The following is a 16,474-nucleotide window of genomic DNA, read 5'->3' as shown; positions in this document are numbered from 1 at the left end:
TGGATGGGCTCACATTGAAGTTATTTCAACAAATATTGGATGAATTACGATGAAGTTTGGTACAAATACTGGTGTCCCCTCAGGATGAATGGGATAACTGTGGTTATCCAAATCCGTCACAAGGTTAAAACTGTAATTTGTCCAGCACTGTCAACTTTGATTTATGATCAAATACCTGAAAAACGAAAGACATTACCATCAACTTCAGATATACTATGTGTTTGTGCTAATTAGCAAGGGTTAGCATGCAGTGTGCTAAACTAAGATAGTAAAAATGGTAATGATTGTCATTGTGAGCAGTGTTAATTTTGACAATAATTTTAGATTTAGTCTTAGTCTCGAGACAGAAATGCTTATTAGCTTTAGTTACATTTTAGTCATTTTCAGCCTTCATAGTTTTAGTCTAGTTTTAGTCGACAAAAATTCATGACATTTTAGTCAACTTTTGGTCAATATGTTTTATCTTTAAACTAATTAAGTTAGGCTAATTGATCTGTCAGAAATTAGACTCTGGACAGGTTGTATAAAAATTTAATTTAGACATTTTTTTCTACAACTACCAATAATTTCCACACACTTACAACCTTGCATTACTCCACCACTAACAGCTTTAGGGGCTGATGTACGAGCTCACAATTACTGATAATCATTTGAAGAGCTCAACATCTCTATGGTCTCAAAAACTTTGACACCACAAATAAATAATCTGAGACAACTAGGATTTGTAGTCAGATTCATTGTAAACTCTGATTTATTGATCTCACTGTAAAGAAGCAGATAAATAATTTAATTAAATTCTGAATTCTTTCTCAATCTGCAACATGATAGTCTTGAGTTTAAACTCATGTCTCACATAGTTGGTGAATAAAACTAAACTTTCAGCTGTCAGAGAAAACTCAGCTGAGTTCAGACTATTTACTCACAGCACAGCTACACTCACAGGTAACCGAGCCTTCTACCTGCCTGTCAGAAGCATCAACCCATAAACCTACTCGAGTCTGTACTGAGTGGAGTCCTGCAGGGATCAGCTGTGATTTCCGGCGGCAGGTGGCTGCTTGCTCTGCTGCCATTCAGCAGCTAGCGACACATCCTGGCACCAACTATTTACTTTGTTTGCCAGCCTGCTGTTCTCGGTATTCAGTGTCTAATATTTTTGTCACGTCTCGTCAACAAAAATGAAACATAGATTTCATCTTAGTTTTTATTGTCAGGATCTATTTTTAGCTCGTCATAGTCTCGTTTTCATCATAGAAAAAAAGGTCACTGACAAAAAGTTTTTTATCATAGCTTCTGTCAAATAGTTAATTTAGACTTTTCAAATGTTTATGATGTGACAAGGTTAGCAATGAGAGTAACCAATTTGGAATAATGCATTAACACTTCCACTTTGGAATATTGGGAACTTTAAACCATCCCGATCTGCTGACACAACATGAATGCAGCATAATGTCATCTTCCCTGTCTGTGTATGGTCGCTGCTTTAACTCCTGTATCCTCACCAGAGTTCTCACTTCCATATTCATCTGTGGGCAGCCATGGGAGTCATGCCCATTTTCAACTCTCACTCAGCCATCCACAGGGCTTGTAGCCTAGCAAAGACTTTAGGTTGGACTTCTCTGTTTCCTCCATGGTTGGCTTGGTTTAGATTGCTGAGCTGTCCGGCAGTGGAGCTCCTCGGCTATTGTCTCTGAGATTACCTGTTAGGCCTATACCTTGTCAAGAACAGCAATAAGTCGCTGGTGCAGCCCCATCTAATTCTGGTGTGGATGGGGACCTCGGGACTTTATTCCAATCTGACTCAGACTGTCCAGCTGAAACATCTTTATCAGGCTGCATTGGAGTGGAAAGGGGCGGCACAGCGATTGAAATAACGTCTCAATAGAGCAGACTGAAGAAACAGAAGGGCAGGTTTTCAACAACAACCACCGCAGCTAATCACAGAGCAGCTTTCTAGATGTAAATACCAACATCTACCTATTAGATAGGGCACAGTTCAAATCTTGCACAAAGAAAAGCCCTTGGCATTTTTAAGACTTCAACTATACTTCAGGCATATTCATTGCCTCTGTGCAATTTTAATTTTGTATTTCAAGTGTCCCTTTAGAAAACCACTTACTTTGAAAGCATTGACATTAGAAGGGAATATTAATTTCAGTGATTTAATTTCAGTCGGTGCTTTCTGTGTGCCAGAATGTAAATGGTTTCTACACAACATTGGAATAATGGCATTAATGGGCGCACAGACACTAAAACATAAGACGGTTTATTGCAAAACTGGTGACTGCTTTCTGAATAATAACTATTTTCTTTATACCCTGAGTTGATTTCAGTCCAAGTGAGAGCGCGTGTGCTTGTGTAGTATGTAATCACTCACAGGCTGAGCAATTATCACAGGGTAAGTGCTTTTTATTTATTTTTGCAAAGGTAAAGAATCCTGCATTATTTCCCCCTAGAAAATAATATGTACTTATATTTATGTGAATGCTGCCAGAGCCTGTCCGGGCTGGAGCTTTTTTGTGTTCCCACGCTCCCTGCCGACTAATATACTTTTATTTTGTATTTTATTTTATTTTTATTTTTTTGGCTTTTATGTTTTTCAAAGCAGGGGTTTTATAAGGTTAATATTTAAATAAAACAAAACTGTCCCCATTGCCAGACAAAGCGGCAGCAAAGTTATGTCTCAAAGGGAGGAATAGGGAGACGTCGTAATCTAAAGTATGGCCTCCGGGATGTTTTGCCATGCTGTTTTGGGAACAGTGATGGAAAAAGAGGGTTTGGGAGAAAGGCTCTTCCTTCAAGGGCCTCAAGGAAATCTGTGTATGTGTGTCCTCATATGGTTTATGTGTTTGTGTATGAGTGTGTGAATCTATCACAACAGATTCAGCGTGCTTTCGGGAGTTCAAAGGCAATGGTCCTTTGAAATGATGAATACCAGCACAGGCCTTTTGGCACAAACGTCCATGCATAGAGAATAGAGCTTTGATGGATCTTGTGTGTGTGTGTGTGTGTGTGTGTGTGTGTGTGTGTGTGTGTGTGTATGTGTGTGTGTGTGTCAGTGATTTGGTCTCCATCCCTTTACTCAAGACCATATACTGTGCCATATGTCTATACGACACTGTGTTAAACCCGTGTAGAGTTAAATCAAATTTGGTTCCTTCAACTTAATCCCTTATCTCTCTTCACAGTGGCTCATCTCTCATGTAGACACACGTCGTCACATCAAACAATGCACGCATATGTGGGCAGAGCTGCAAATGTTAATATGACAGCTGTTGCATCAAATAAAGACTATCAACAGGCTAAGAGTAAAAGAAAGCAGAAATGTCATACATGAATAATTAATTTGATCGTATCAGACCTTTTAAAGCTATCTTTAAGAACTAAAATGCACTCGTGTGTAGGCAGAGAGCTGGCTAGGCATTGCCTTTATGCCTACCTTTTTTCTCACAACATAAACAGTCAGTTCATAGCCGAGCATATGCTGGGATTAATGGCAATGTCTTAATTACAGGCCAATTAATAGTTTGTGTCTTTGGCAAGAAAACGGCTTCCTACGACGGAGAGATGCCACGCTACAATGCCTGCTACGTTTCTATATGCTGTTTTTTTCTGCTGGAAAATGTCTCTGCTTACACTGCATGTCTATCTTGTCTTGAATGCTTCTGATATTCAGTACTTCCTGCTGAAGAAACTGTTGTAATTTTGCCATAAAAGCATTATTTTACCTCTCTCTTTTTTTTTCTGCACTACAAACAGCTTTCTACGACCAACTTTATTTTTTACTCTATTTTGTGCGACTGTGTGTGTTCCCGTATTTGTGGAGCAAGTGTTTTCACACTGATATAAAGATGAGGAGATGGTTTGTTCTTCTTTTGGAAGCCATTCCGGACTTGTCACTTTAATTACTCAGAATTAGACTCGGGAAATGTCACGTTAACACTTAAATTCTAGCTCACAGCACATTCTGTTTGTGTCATCCCCCCCAACACAGTGCTGGCCCCAGCTAGTTGGAACACTGTGTGAGCCACACACACACACACACACACGCAGCGTGATTGACCACATTACCAAGGAGAGCTGGCAATGCTTTCCCACTTGGGAGAACCAGACAAATACATTTACTGCACTGTACTTCACTTTCTCTGCTACTTAAAGTCCCTGTGTGTACAGTGTGTGCCTCTATATATCACTCTGAGCCGAAACGAGCAGTTCTCATTTTGAATTGCTGTTCTTGTTAATACAGAGAGAAATCGACAGGCTACTGTACAATCCTACAGCACATACACAATGGCTATGCAGCATTGTTCTCTTTTAGCCTGTTAAAATGTATATGATAAAGTGTTAACCTTGCCCTAACTGAATTAATTATACACATATTCAGAAATACTTAGCTGTAACTATAAGAGCGTATATTTCTTTTTAGCATAGCTTTGTCAGTAGACATGGAAATATGGCCTCTACATCAGCTTGCCTTGACTTAAGGTTACATTAAACTGTTTAAATAATAGTCAAACTTTGAATTCTATTATTTGCAAAATGATTAAGTCTATGTGTAATGTGAGTGGTGTTACTTTAAGTGGAAAACTCACAGAGAATTGCCACCCAACTCTGCCCTCCTCAGCTCTGTCAAGGTTTTACAGTCAGAGTAGCGACTAGCTAGTGACACAGTGGAGCGCTAAAGAAGTATTTCTCTGCTGGAAGGACCGTCTTTTCATAAAACTAGGCTGTCTGCAGTAAAGGACACATTTACTTTGATGCTACATGACCAAAAAAACTGAGAAAAGAGGAAAGAGTTTGCTCAAATGGTAGAAAACCTTCAGCTACGAAGAAGAGCAGAAGAGCCCTGGTTTCCGGTTGTAGGCTGTTTGTAGTCCGTGTGATACTGACCGATCACGTTTGAGCCGAGAATGACAATACAGTAACATAGTCTGAGCGTATAATCTGTAGTTGGAGCATTGGCCCAAGAGCCAGTGAAAATTGGCTGAATGGCACAAAATGGATGACGTAAAACGCATCATCTGGCGGATGTGAGCTGGGAGAGGACCAGGGAGTTTACCAAAGTTCATACACACATACTATCTACATTGTTATGATACAAAGCTGGTTGAAAATAGTCAAGAAATGCAACCACAAATTTATGTAGCTTTGAGTTTTCTGGATGTGTGAAGAGGCCAGCGCTTGCAAACATGTTAGCAATATTATATTTACAAGGTTTACAAAAGGATGCTCGGAAATTTTATTACATTTTGATAGAGAGTCTGTTGTTAGGTATTGTTACCATTCTGCTGAAAAAGATAACAAATCAAAGCATAGCTCAAGCCAACATCAGTAAAACAACTGGCAGGAGCCCGGTGTCACTTAGAAATCGTTGAAATCTGGCGCTTGGGCAGTGACTTGCGGCATCAGAAGCCAACGAAAAAAGGTTGCTTTCATAGTTTAATGGCACCTGGCGGCGTCAGGGGGAAACGGGGCGGGACAAGGGCCAACGTTAAGGCGGCGAAAGTGCAACTGGGACGGGCGGGAGGGATGGGGGATGGATTCAACAAATAGGACTTTCACCTGAGAGAGCGGTGTTTGTGTCCCGTAAGATTCTAAAGCCGAACCTTGTTCTTTGTTCCTGAACCTAACCACGTGTTTTTGTTGTTGAAGGACAAAAAAAAAGTCAATTTGTGGTGTTGTACCGATGACGTTTGTAAGTTTTAGACTATGTAAATGTTAGATATCCCGTGAAAACAGAAGTGTATTTCGAAAGATGACGATGTATGTAACAGGCAGAACATCAACAACCAACGCCCCCAGGGTACCTCGCATGTCATATGTGGATGTGAAAAGTCCATGACCAAACGTCAGTATTTGACAAGGTCAGAGTGAGAATGTGTTGCTGGCGGCAACACATGAGTTGGATTTTTCATTTCAACATTAAATGATGCTGCAGCCAACAGAAGGAGCATTGTGTTGTTACTCAACTCAAATTATGACCTCCAGGAATGTGTATTTGTATTAGAGTAGCAGAGGAAGCACAAGCAATTCTTTTAAGAATTTGAGAACTGTGAAATGCGGGATGCTGCTGAAAATGCTGCGTAAACTGAACCATGATTGGTTTGAAAACATAACTGTAAAAACAACATTTTCAAAATAGCTCTTTAATGTTAGCTACAGGTGAAAAAATAGATATCATCCCCTCAAGACATTCACCTGTATTGATATTGCAGCTGGGCCGTAGAGATACTGATGCATTATAAATCTTTCGTTAACTATTTTGGATATGAGTGGCCAGAATTTGTAGATTTTCATCCCAGTTTTTGATCTGCAAGGTTTTGTCAATTGTTAGAAACTAGCAAAAATTACCAACATGATATTAAGTCCGTTTATTCACGGAAATAAAAAAGGAAATGGTCACAGGTCAGTAATTGGTTCTTCTGCTAAGGTTTTGTATCAAAGAGTTCTAATCGAAAGTATGTGTCAAAAACAGTGTAGAAATAAATTGAAAGAATCCACTGACAGTTTATTCATCACAGATTTTTAAGCGGCCGTCGTGCATTTTCACAGCAGAACATTGTGTGTCTTTTCTTCGACACAGATCCTCGAAATTGTCTCAACTATAACCAGCTTTGAAGTCGATGACATACCAAAAATCTTTGTCTGCACACACTTTAAATGATTAATCTCCCTGGTTTTGATTATCATGATTTTTGTGCATTTTAGGTTGGGTGTTTTTTTTGAGAACTCAATTACCCCAACAACACTCCTTTATTAAAGAGGACAGTGGGGGGCTTTGATTACACCTGTGCATGTCATCAGGCTTTGGTAAAGCTGTTTGGTATTCATGTATCATCTGACAGGCAGCACTGGAACTTATTGAAATTGTGTTTTTTTATTAATCTATTTCTGCACAAACAGCAGACGAGAGTTGAAATGCGGTGCCTCTGCAATAACACTCTGAATGAGAATCTAACCATCTGTACTCTGTGTGAACTCTTTAAAACAAAGCATGAAAGGAATAGTAATCAGCTATTTCATAACAGATTGAAATATTTAAAATGTCCATAGGACCATGAAGTGTGTTTGTTTGTTGCTATTTATGGAAAACCAAATAGCATCTGTAATTTATTTGTCCTGACTTGTTCTATATTCTGTCGCGTACATCCTCTTTCCTGTCTTTTAATATACCCTGATTTTTCCGTGTCTCTCAAAATCTTCATCCATTTTCCTGTCTCTCCATCTTCCCTCCCCTCTGTCCAGTGGAGGGCCAGTGGCTGGAGTGGGGCCCGTGGTCGAGATGCAGCGTGACTTGTAATACGGGAACCCAGCAGCGGCAGCGGCGCTGCAGTGCGTCGGTGCATGGCTGGGCTGAGTGTAAGGGTCCCCATCAGGAGAGCAGAGAATGCACCAACCCCTCCTGCAGCGGTAAGGCGCACAAATGAATGCTTAGTATTCACACTCACATGCTCTCGAATGCCATTATGCAAACATGAAACATGCATTATCTCTGTGTGGGTTTCTCTGATTCCTGTTCCACATACCAGCAATTTGTGGGTTGGGGCCTAGCTTGGCTTGCGAGTCAGTTTCGACCGGGGGCCCTGGAGGACAAAAATACTAGTGTGCTTTAATGAGCCTGGGGCCCAGAATGGGCTCGTATTGACTTAATTTGGTGTACCACCCTAAAAAATTGAAAAACTTTCCAAACTGCTGCCTTAGAGTTGTAACCTAGATTTAATATTCACCAACAACTCCCATTTATTTTTCACCTTATGTGCCGCTCTTGTTCCCTCCCACCCTTCCCGCTCCCCAATTTTCACCGGCGGTACTTCTAGGTGGAGGTAACTGGGGCAGCTGGAACCACTGGAGTCTCTGCAGCAAGACATGCGACTCCGGTTGGCAGCGTCGCTTCAGGATGTGTGAGGGCACCGGAATACAGGGCTACCCCTGCGATGGCTCAGGAGAGGAGGTCCGGTCCTGTAACGAGAAGAAATGCCCCGGTCAGTGACTCAGTGAGAAAATGAAGGAGAGCCCCATTATGCTTATGTACATATTATTCATGCTTGGAAACTCTGTATAAACACTTTTTTGCTGTAGACATTTTTTTTTCTGTGTGGCTGCATCTCTGCATGCATCTCCCTGCTGGAGACAGTGTGTGTATCTGTGTGTGTGCCCAATCCGTACATGCACAGTATTTGTCAGGCAGAATGGAAGTGATTCCCAGATGTTCGCACCACAGCCAAAGGCTTCTATTGCAATTTTAGTACTGCGCTCTTCTCATCTTTATCTGTCTCTTGTCTGTCTTCCTGTCAATTCACATTCCCATCCATCTTTAGCTCTTCATTGATTTTGCATGTCCGTGCCTTGTGGTGCTGTCCTTTTATCCTCTGTGTTTACCTGAGAGATCCTGAGTTTCTCCTTATATCACTCCTCTTTAACATTGTTTTCATCGCTCTAATCTCACTCGCTTGCTTTACTCTTTCTGTGTCTCTCTGCCTGGTTGAGGGCGTGATGTTCAATGTCAGACTGTCAGCCGCTGCAGGAAACAGTGTGGTTTAATAAGCACGCCTCTCGACTGAAGCTGTGTGTGTGTTTCAATATGCAAGTGTATGTTCTCTACGAGCCTGAATGCCACATGTGTACGTGCTCGCATCGAGCGCTGACAGACTACAAATGATAAACTTCTGAGTGCAGCCTCCACCGTGACCCCTTTGTTTTGAGTAGCTCCCAAGCCTCTTTTATACAAGACGAGGATCTTGTCTCTTGGCATTTCAGGGGAACATCATATCATATTTTCTCTCTTTCAGCATCTCTTTCTCTCTCTCTCCCTCTCTCTTCGCTCTCCGTCCCTCTTCATCTCTCTGCATCGCCTCTGCCAACACTCGTCTGCCCCCTCGGAATATCTACAGAGCTCTCTCCCCCGTTTTTTCATCAGGGTTATGAAAGAGAGGGAGGGAGGGAGGGAAAACAGATGAATAAAGAGGGGGGTAAGATGAAGAGGGAATGAGATACTGTACTGAGGCAGTGACACTGACAGAGAGCACTGAGCAATGTACAAGGGAATAAGATTGGGAGCTGCTGCAGGAGAACATTGATTTGAATCTTGTTTTTTGTGCTTCTCTGTCTCTCTTTTTTTTGCTGGCTATGTATGGGTCTGTGGGAGTGTGTGCGCGGTGATTTTTCTTTTTCTCAGCGTCTGCTAGACTGTGCTTCATTTTACTTTTTCTATGTATTTCTCGCCCGGCTTCTGCAGCTCCTCATGAGATATGTAAAGACGAACACCTACTCTCTATGGCGTGGAAGAGAGCCTCAGCTGGAGAAACTGTCTACAACAAGTGTCCAACTAACGCCACTGGTCAGTCGCATGATATACTTTGCCAGAATCTGATAGCTGGAAACATATTTCGGAGACAGCTTGTGTGAATTTGTGATTCTGCTCGGCCTGGAGTTTTTAGTACGCCTATAAATCAATGGTGACATTGCACAATGCAACAGAGACTCAAACTGTAGCTAGTTCATAAAACAAACCAACCGGTCATAAGCTAGCATTAGAACATGTCAAACAGGAGCAACAGACATTTTTTGGCCCCATAAATGTACGTTAGCACCTGGTAGTTAGCATTAGCAGAGCTAGCTACAGTAAGAGAAAGAAAGCAACCACAGAAACTCGCGCTTGATCAACAGACGATGAAAAAATAGAAAATGTTCAACAGGAAAACAGGGTCCAGAAGGAGCAACAGAACTGTGTTAGCCCCGTGAATGTACATTAGCACCCAGGTGTAAAGATGAAGACAGCTAGCTGAAGAGGAAGACAAAAACAGAACCTACAGAAACTCATACGTAATCAAAAAAATCCACAAGAAGAAAATTTTAAAAATGTCCAACATGCATTAAAATTGTTCAACAGGACAAATGGAGATTTGTTAGCCCAAAGAACTGATTTTTAGATAGTTTGTAGCAGTTTAATTTGAACATGTAAATAGCAAATAAACAGAATAATCATACCGTAGTAGACAGACATAAAAACAAAACAGGTTACAAAAGGAAACACGAAACTAAAAACAACATATAATGTCCAAAAAGAGGAGTGAAAGGAAGGACAAACTTATTTATTCCCACCCCTTCTCCATAAATGAATAAAAGTTAATTATGTAGCTTCCCATTAGTATAAAGCTGAACAATAATGAATTCTTCTCGACATATTCTAATATATTACATCAATTACCAATGATATTTGTCTTATAGCAAGATATAAAATAATTACAAAATATATATATATCTTATTCAAAAAAATAATCTCATCTTTATATCCTCATCCAATCATGACAGATGTGTTTTGCTTTGTCAGACTATGAACATATACACAAGCTATGTATGTATATATACATGCTCACACATACATACACAAAACTGATGGTAATAAATAAAGAGTAAACACCTGCTGAGAGTCAAACACCTTCTTCATTCTTGTACCTTGTGAAAATCATCTCTTGAGCTTCACGTTCAAACGGTTCCATAGTTTCACTCCAGAAATAGAAATACAAAAACGTTTTCTTGTCGTTTTGAACTTTAATTTTCCCCTCAAGTGATACCCACCATGCCTTTGACTGAATAATCTTTGAATATTTCTTGGTAGTAAGTTGTCTTTTGTTTTAAATATTATTATTTTACCAAGAAGTACATTGCAACGACAGCAAAGCAAACATCTCATCAGTATGAAAGAAAACATTGTAAATTAAATAACGTTATGATGAGGATATTCCTAAAGTTAGGGTGACCAGATGTCCCACATTCTGTGGGACTGCAACTATTTCAACCTCCTTGATAGCAACAGGTGTCAATAGGCTCGTTCGAGATGAACTGCGCCTCGCCTGGAAAGTAGACGAGAGCAGGCAGACGCAGCGGGGGGCGGTGACAAAAAGCCGCGGTGAAGTCGGACAGTTTCCCGGCAGTTTCCAGCAGCCTTCAGTCCGTACAGGAAGTCACAGACACACTTACATCCTGTCTGGAATGATGTCAATTCATTAAAAGAGTGATCAGACCCATATATCAGTTTGTTTTCAGTCTCCAGTTGTTTTAATTATGATAGATTCATTTATTAAAATGCTTTACAGGTGATCTGTAGTTTATGTTCATGGTTTATCCTCCATTTTACATGAATTCTCCTGTAAATCAGCATCATAACAGTTTGACCTGTCCCCTCAACTACACAGGTCTCTGTGTTGCTAAATACTTCAATAATTAAAACAATCCAGTGTTAATATACAGTAGACTCTGTATAGTTCATGATGAATGTAGTCTCTGATGACTAAACTTTGCGCTGGGGGCGGGTGTCCCACATTGTCCCTCACAAACCTACTCCTTGTCCCACATTTGGTTTATTGGGACCTGGTCACCCTACCTAAAGTACTCTACTGCCAGTGTTTTAAAATGAGATGTGCTCCTATGTCCGGAACCAACAGGTACTTTGTTAAAGGATTTAAATGCTGAAATTCATGTCTAAGGCTCATCAAAACTGCTTTGTTTAAATAGTAACACTATTTTGTATACAGAGGTGATCATTATAACATTTCCAACTCTTACACTATCCAGTATCTACCCTTGATTAGTAACAGAAATATCCTGCTTGAATATAGTCAAACCTTATTATCGCTGTAATGTGAATCTAAACTGAGGAGATGCTCAAACAGCTGCTGCCAGACCTTTCCTTTAACTCCCAGAAGCAGAAACAAGAACAACCCTTGATTTCTTTCACACTCTTTCTTCTTCAGAATTTCAGCCAAGAGCAGATGTGGTTCAGACTGCCTGTAATATAAATGTGTTTCTACATCTTTTAAACTATGGCGTTGGCTGCGACATCAAAACACGCCTGCATGAATCAGGTAGCCTGCCAGCAAAACATTAGAACTTCAAGAACATTACATTTAAGGTAAATCGTTGTACTAAATTTAATTAACCATGAAACTTTACAGTTTATTTATGTCACTCCATTACTCATAAAAAGGCAGCGCCACAGCTCAGTGAGTGCATATTTATTTGACGAGGGAAAAGGTTTTGTCTTAGTAAAGTATTTTGGCAGCCTTCACCAGTGTATCTGCTGGCTGCCATGTTAGAACAGCCAGCTGGTGTGAGCTGCCAAAGCTGTTACAAATGAAACATTTGGTAGTTGTAACTATCCTAAATAACATTTTACTCGGAAAAAGGCAGTTTCACAAAAGTGACCTTTTGTTTTTATTGTTTCGTAAGTGGCAGTATTGTAAATGTGCAGTGGCTTCACTCTGTTACAGTTCATCGAGCAGACTCCCTGTGTGTTACCCCTGACCTTAGTGCTGTGATAAATAGAAAGTACCTCCAGGTTTTAGAATTCATGCAAGGTATTTCTGTATTTTTGGGAGTAATATAAATTTGTATATTAAGTAAAAGATCTCTCTTCATTTCTGCATCATGCATATCGTAGTTAGGCACAGCAGCAGGCTCACTGACCGTGAATACAAGGCTCCCCCATTCACGGTCAATGACTATTGGACACCATATTAACAGTAATGTATTATGATGTGTTCCTGCAAAGGTTTCATTCCTAAATTTGATAAATTCCGTTTAATATATTTGTCTCTCTGTCTCTCTCTCCAGGATCTGCTAGTCGTCGTTGCATGCTGGACAATAATGGAGTTGCTTTCTGGGGTCCTCCGAGCTTCGCCAGATGCGTCTCACTTGACTATAGATATTTACATTTATCTGTAAGTTCCCTTTCGAAAAAAACAGCAGAAACTCTTCAGCAAGAAGAAGAACAATGCATATATTCTTCCAGTTAGTTGCAGTATCACAGCTCATCTTCAGTTCTGTCTGTCTCATTGGCTCATTTATGAGAAATTGAAAGCTCTTTCTGTTTTCACAAGTTATATTCTGCCTCAGTTGACCCTTTTTTACCCACCATGTACCTCTGTTTAACTCTCTTTTTTTAAAAAGTTTACTCAAAATAGCAGAGTGTCTTTACTCAAGGCTTGCCGGTATCTCTAATTAGCTTTTCCAGAGCTCTGCGCACACACTTATCAATTAATGAACATGGCTAATGAATGCGTTCATCAGCCGGGCTGTTTTCCTGCTCTGTGAACTTCAACCTCTCTCATCTCCTCGATGATGGCGGAAGGAGATGGAGGTCAGGGATTGTACGTGACAGAGCTGATTGCACTGTTAGCTTCTGTTCCAACCTTTCATTAACACTAGGAGTCAATAATTAATTTTCTGTGATTGCTGTTATCTTCTGTTCTTCCAGGCTCTCTCTCTTTCTCTCCCTCTCTGCATTTCACATTCACACACACACGTACACACAGTCTTACTTTCTGTATCTCTGTCTCTGAAGTGATGAGATCCAATTCCTGCCTAAGAGCTGCTAGGCCTCTTTTTGCTCACCTATTTTAAGCACAAGCCCAAAAATCCAAACATGTACATATATACTCCTGTCTTGAATCATCCCCCTCGGCTGACATCCCAAACATCGCTGTGATATCTTAGGGGGGAAAACATGATCTTTGATTTGTTTGGTCTTTCTGACATTTTTAGCAGCTCCATATTTTGAATAAGAACATGTGTACTATATACAGTAAGCGCCAACGGGCGTGCATTTAATCAACTCGACTGTTACAGGCAGAGGTGAAACCACCTATTTTCTCAATTTCTGATTCTTTTTTTCTGTTGTAGTTACGAGAGCATCTCGCGAAGGGTCAGAGGACCCTGGCCGGGGAGGGCATGTCTCAGATCGTAAGGAGTCTCCTGGAGCTCTTGCAGAGGAGGAGCTACTACAGTGGCGACCTTCTCTTTTCCACGGAGATCCTGCGAAATGTGACGGACACCTTCAAAAGAGCAACCTACATCCCAGCTCCCGACGACGTGCAGGTAGGGAGAGCCTTCTCATGAAGCCCCCCTCAAGTCAGCACACACAGACACATTTGCAACACCTCTGAATTTATTCGATGTAGAAGCTCCACTGTCTCCTGCACGGGATCTGCATAACAATGAAGCACAGCTACACAGTTGCCGTGGCCTCAAACAGGATTTTTTAGCAGCGTTTTTCTCTTTTCACTGCCTGTAAGTGAGCAAAATGCTGCTGTCTCAGTCAGTCATTTGACAGACATTATTTTATGTTTTACAATATGCCTCTGTACAAAGGACGACTGTAGTCGACTTGACAGAGAATAAACTGTGGTACTGCTGCAGTACCAGTGGTTGGTGGGTGCAGGTTAGCAACACAAGGGGACAACGGCTAACTAACTAGTGTGCATGCAAAGACATACAAATGAGATGACAGAATCTAAGTCCTCTGCTGCATTAACGACTGGGAACATCTTGTGTCTAGAAATTTTTCCAGATAGTCAGCCTCATGTTGGACATGGAAAATCTAGAAAAATGGGAGGACGCCCATCAGGTAAAGCTTTCTGTATGTGTGCGTGTAAAAATACCATAACCAGTGGCCACCTTTGCGCCAAGTTATCTAAATGTGTGTGTGTGTGTGTGTGGTTCAGTACTTTATTGCGTGTGCATTTGTGAATTTGTGTGTAAAGGTGGGTGTGACCACATCCCACATTAACTTTTCATTACAGTCATAAAAACACACCTGTTTGCTAAATGCAATGGTTGCCCATTAATTATACTGTGTGTGTGTGTGTGTGTGCACATTTGTGCTTTTTTTGTGTGTGACCCATCTTGATGCCCTTGAGTCGAGGTGTGTTTACTCTCCATCTGGACACAATAAACAAGCAACCAAATATGATAGTATATCCCACGTGGCTACAATTTACCGCCCTGGAACACATTCAGTGGTCTAGATAATGCAATGAATAAAAAATGTCTCAATGGGTGAGATATGCCTCATAGAGAGTTTGCCATGGATAATAAATATGTTGACATGGTGATTGATGCTCACCCCTCTTTTTCATGCCTGCATCCACAGGTCGCTCCCGGTGCTGCTTTGCTGATGAGGATATTAGAAGATTTCATTCACCTCATCGGAGAAGCCCAGAAGCCTTTCCAGAGTTTCCTGGTAGTTACCAACAACCTCAGTAAGTATCACACACCGCTGTCCCGCAACAGAGACAGATAGGAGATAATTTCACTCTAATGTTAGTGTTAAAAGGCATTCACTTACTTAGAGTTTTTATAAATTTAGGTCTGTATTATGGTGTCAAATTTTACCATTCTTTGTCTTCAGTTAAGCTCAGCCAAGGTCTTTGTTGTCATATCAAAACCACTTCCAAATGATCTATTTTCAGCTTTTCATTTCATTTAGTCTCACTTCCAAAAGTTCTTTGTCTCTTAAAATACCTGTTGTACGACTTTTAACGCTAACGTGACTCAGTCACCCAATCGGGATGTTATCAGCCCAATAAATGGCCATTATGTGTGGTTGTACACCATATAGATATGGGTCAGTAAGGGCCTGCTACACATACTGGTAAGTTCAGAAGGTAATTATCAGCCCATTCAATGGCCGTTAGCAGATCGTTGGGTTTCACTTCTATTTTCCTTAAGCTGAGGCGCCAAACCAATGTGGTTAGGTTTAGAAAAAAGATCATGGTTGGCTTCAAGTATTGGTTGTGCTTGGGACTTGAACCTCAGTGTCCTAGGTGAAAGTGCCATCCATCACTCCTACCTGTCCACCTACCCTATATATGGACTTTCTCTCAGATGGAAAACAGTCTAATTAATTATTTCCTGCACAAAGTTTAATTTCCTGGCCTGATAGTGGCCTTCTCACCCTAATAGTAGGTTTGACAGGCACTTCTTACCCATATCCCAAAGCTTATCACATCTGATCTCATCAGGGGTTTTTTTTGCTCACCTCATATTTGACCAGTCTCCTTTGTTTCAATTTTGCCCTGAAGTGAGTGTTTGTGATATCTCTTGTTTGTCCAGTGATAACCGTCCAGCGAGAGCCCGTGTCGGCCGTTTCCAGTGATATCAACTTTCCCATGAAAGGCCGGAGAGGGATGAAGGACTGGGCCAGAACAGCAGAGGACAAGCTCTACATCCCCAAAGAGGTCTTCACCATCCCAGCTGAAGGTAGAACAACTAAGATGGATATCCACTCTCCAGGGTTTGGTCACTGTTTTGTGTTTTTCTTTTGGTACTAATCTGTACCACTCAGACTGAAACAGTTATCAGCTCCACTTGTAAGCACGTATACCAGTGTCCAAGAACCGAGGCCGTCAGAAAAGGGCTTAAACAGGTGGTTTAACACATTTGTTTTGTGCTTGGGCAGGCTGAATGCCCTCCTGTGGTGCACACTGCCAGGATTTGACCCAGCCTCGGTGCTTGCTTCAATGATTCTTATAAAAACAGTCATCTGGATGAAAGAATCAAGGCCCAACGAACAAATCTCACCATTAGTATCAAAAGGAGCTTTTTATTTTTAGAGCAATCAGCCGTTCCAGAAGTCTGTCTCAAGTTGAGGCACTAAGCTCATAGCCATAATTTGGATCTGTTGTAGCTGTCATCCTTA

General features: G+C 41.0%; 1 protein-coding gene across 1 annotated transcript in view; it reads left to right on the top strand.

Moving 5' to 3' along the window:
- The window catches only part of adgrb2 (adhesion G protein-coupled receptor B2), a 273,447-nt gene that overhangs the window by 153,517 nt on the left and 103,456 nt on the right, over positions 1-16,474 (top strand). The window contains exons 6-13 of the mRNA XM_050035088.1: positions 7,243-7,407; positions 7,815-7,979; positions 9,233-9,334; positions 12,610-12,716; positions 13,678-13,872; positions 14,333-14,401; positions 14,927-15,035; positions 15,889-16,035. Coding sequence (XP_049891045.1) covers positions 7,243-7,407; positions 7,815-7,979; positions 9,233-9,334; positions 12,610-12,716; positions 13,678-13,872; positions 14,333-14,401; positions 14,927-15,035; positions 15,889-16,035 — 1,059 coding nt within the window. The remainder of the gene's footprint in view (positions 1-7,242; positions 7,408-7,814; positions 7,980-9,232; positions 9,335-12,609; positions 12,717-13,677; positions 13,873-14,332; positions 14,402-14,926; positions 15,036-15,888; positions 16,036-16,474) is intronic.

The sequence above is a fragment of the Epinephelus moara genome, chromosome 22, assembly GCF_006386435.1.
Source record: "Epinephelus moara isolate mb chromosome 22, YSFRI_EMoa_1.0, whole genome shotgun sequence".
Taxonomy (NCBI): domain Eukaryota; kingdom Metazoa; phylum Chordata; class Actinopteri; order Perciformes; family Serranidae; genus Epinephelus; species Epinephelus moara.
Note: the sequence above shows the minus strand (reverse complement) of the source record. Positions and strands in the feature narration are given on the sequence as shown.